Source organism: Sinocyclocheilus rhinocerous, unplaced genomic scaffold (genome assembly GCF_001515625.1).
Source record: "Sinocyclocheilus rhinocerous isolate Xijiao unplaced genomic scaffold, SAMN03320098_v1.1 scaffold1213, whole genome shotgun sequence".
Taxonomy (NCBI): Eukaryota; Metazoa; Chordata; class Actinopteri; order Cypriniformes; family Cyprinidae; genus Sinocyclocheilus; species Sinocyclocheilus rhinocerous.
The window spans coordinates 132673-134491 of record NW_015625600.1 but is presented as its reverse complement, the minus strand read 5'-3'; the positions used below and the strand labels follow the sequence as shown (position 1 = coordinate 134491).

The 1819-nt window shown below is 38.8% G+C and overlaps 1 protein-coding gene across 7 annotated transcripts in view; it reads left to right on the top strand.

Moving 5' to 3' along the window:
- LOC107758260 (acyl-CoA-binding domain-containing protein 5A-like) overlaps positions 1–1819 on the top strand; it is a 16316-nt gene that overhangs the window by 11425 nt on the left and 3072 nt on the right. For all 7 annotated transcript variants that reach the window (XM_016576000.1, XM_016575992.1, XM_016575988.1 and 4 more), the window contains 3 exons: positions 827–1026; positions 1119–1178; positions 1449–1558. In XM_016576000.1, the coding sequence (XP_016431486.1) occupies positions 827–1026; positions 1119–1178; positions 1449–1558 (370 nt within the window). The remainder of the gene's footprint in view (positions 1–826; positions 1027–1118; positions 1179–1448; positions 1559–1819) is intronic.

Here is a 1819-nt window from a genome sequence, read left to right as displayed (position 1 = left end):
CGTTGGTCCGTTGGATCGGATTGCTTTCTCACTACAACCGAACCGCACCAGAGTTCGTTTTCAATCGAGCCGAGACCACCTCGTTCAGGCGATCTCGGACCGATTGTTTTGGCGCGGATCTGAGCGCGATTGCCGTATTCACATATGATCAAACGAACCGAGCTAAGGGGGGAAATGCGCCAGGTTCCGAAACAACAGGCCAGGTGTGAAAGCACCCTAAAATTCTTGTTTATTGAACTGTTGTGTATAATCAATCACATTTGTAACCATGCTAACATTCGGCAACAAAATAGCTCTCTCACTCATGATATTGCTTAACTCTATCATATGATATAAATATAATATATTGAATTTCTAATGCATTCTAACTGGATTCTACTATTGAAACGACTATGAGTTCGACTGTACGCATACGCTAAGTGTTCTCATCAAATCTGACCAAATAAAAAAAAAAAACATACATAACTCTGTGCAGTTGGCACTCCTGTAAAGCACACAAGATTTGACTCAGTTGATTCCAGTAGAATTTGATGTTAGCACGTTGCTTCGTTAACAACTCAGTACTCTAACAAGCATAACAATACATGGTGCACATACAAATATTGGGTAAAATAGTCCGTTTTGGATGAAATATATTTACAATAAAATTTATTGACAAAATATGACCTATGCATTGTGACTGCACATATGTTAACTTAAAATGCTCTATAGCTGGAATCCTCAAGTAAATTTGTTTTTTTGGAAACTTTGTTTCTTTAATCTGTTAATGATCTACAGAATGTTTGAGCTGTTTGCACATACTGCAGCTGCTTTTCCTGTGTATCAGGGTCCAAGTCACCTGCCTTTGGCTCCGGGTCAGCGGGACCGCAGCAGGGCAGTGGGGGAGACGGGGAGCGCTGGGGGACGGATGGATCTGTAACGGACAATCTAAACGAACAGATAATCTGTGCTCTGGCCAGACTGCAGGACGACATGCAGAGTGTCTTAGAGAGGCTACACACGCTGGAAGCTCTCACAGCCTCGCAGGTTACAAACCGTCACTTTTCACACAGCACAACATATAACACTGTTTAAATATGAAATATTACATTTTTGCTTTGTCATGTGCAACTTCTCAGGCCCGATCCTTAGCGCTGCCATCAGACTACTTGTCACCACCTGCAAATAAAACGAAGAAGGTAAAGTCATTTTAATAAACTGATTGATGAGATGTTTTAAAGAGTTTCGGGAATTAAAAGGAGAGCATACCGGTAGCTCAAACAGGGTTCGATTCCCAGTGAATGCATGAACTGATAAAATATATACCTTGAAGGCAGTGTAAGTCTCTTTGGATAAAAGTGTGTAAATTTTATTTTGTATTTTTGTTTTGTTTATTTTTATTAATTTTAACAATGTCATTGCCATACACTGAGTGCTGACATATTATTTTCATTATTTACACTTTCCAGAAGCCATCCTGGTGGCCTTTCGATGTGTCTCCAGGAACTGTGGCCTTTGCTGTCATCTGGCCGTTTGTGGTGCAGTGGCTCATCCGTCTGTATGTGCAGCGCAGGAGAAGGTAAGCACTATCCCATCAGCTATGTACCACTAAGATACTATTCTTTTTATTTTAGAAGTATATACACTACTGCTTAAAAAGTTTGGGCTTAGTGTTTTTTTAAAGAAATAAATACGTTTATACAGCAAGGATGCATTAAATTGATTAAAAGTGACGAATACATTTGTATTTTCTATTTCAAATAAATTGTGTTATTTTGAGCTTTCTGTTCATCAAAGAATCCTAAAAACATATATCCCACAAAAAATATTATATATATAT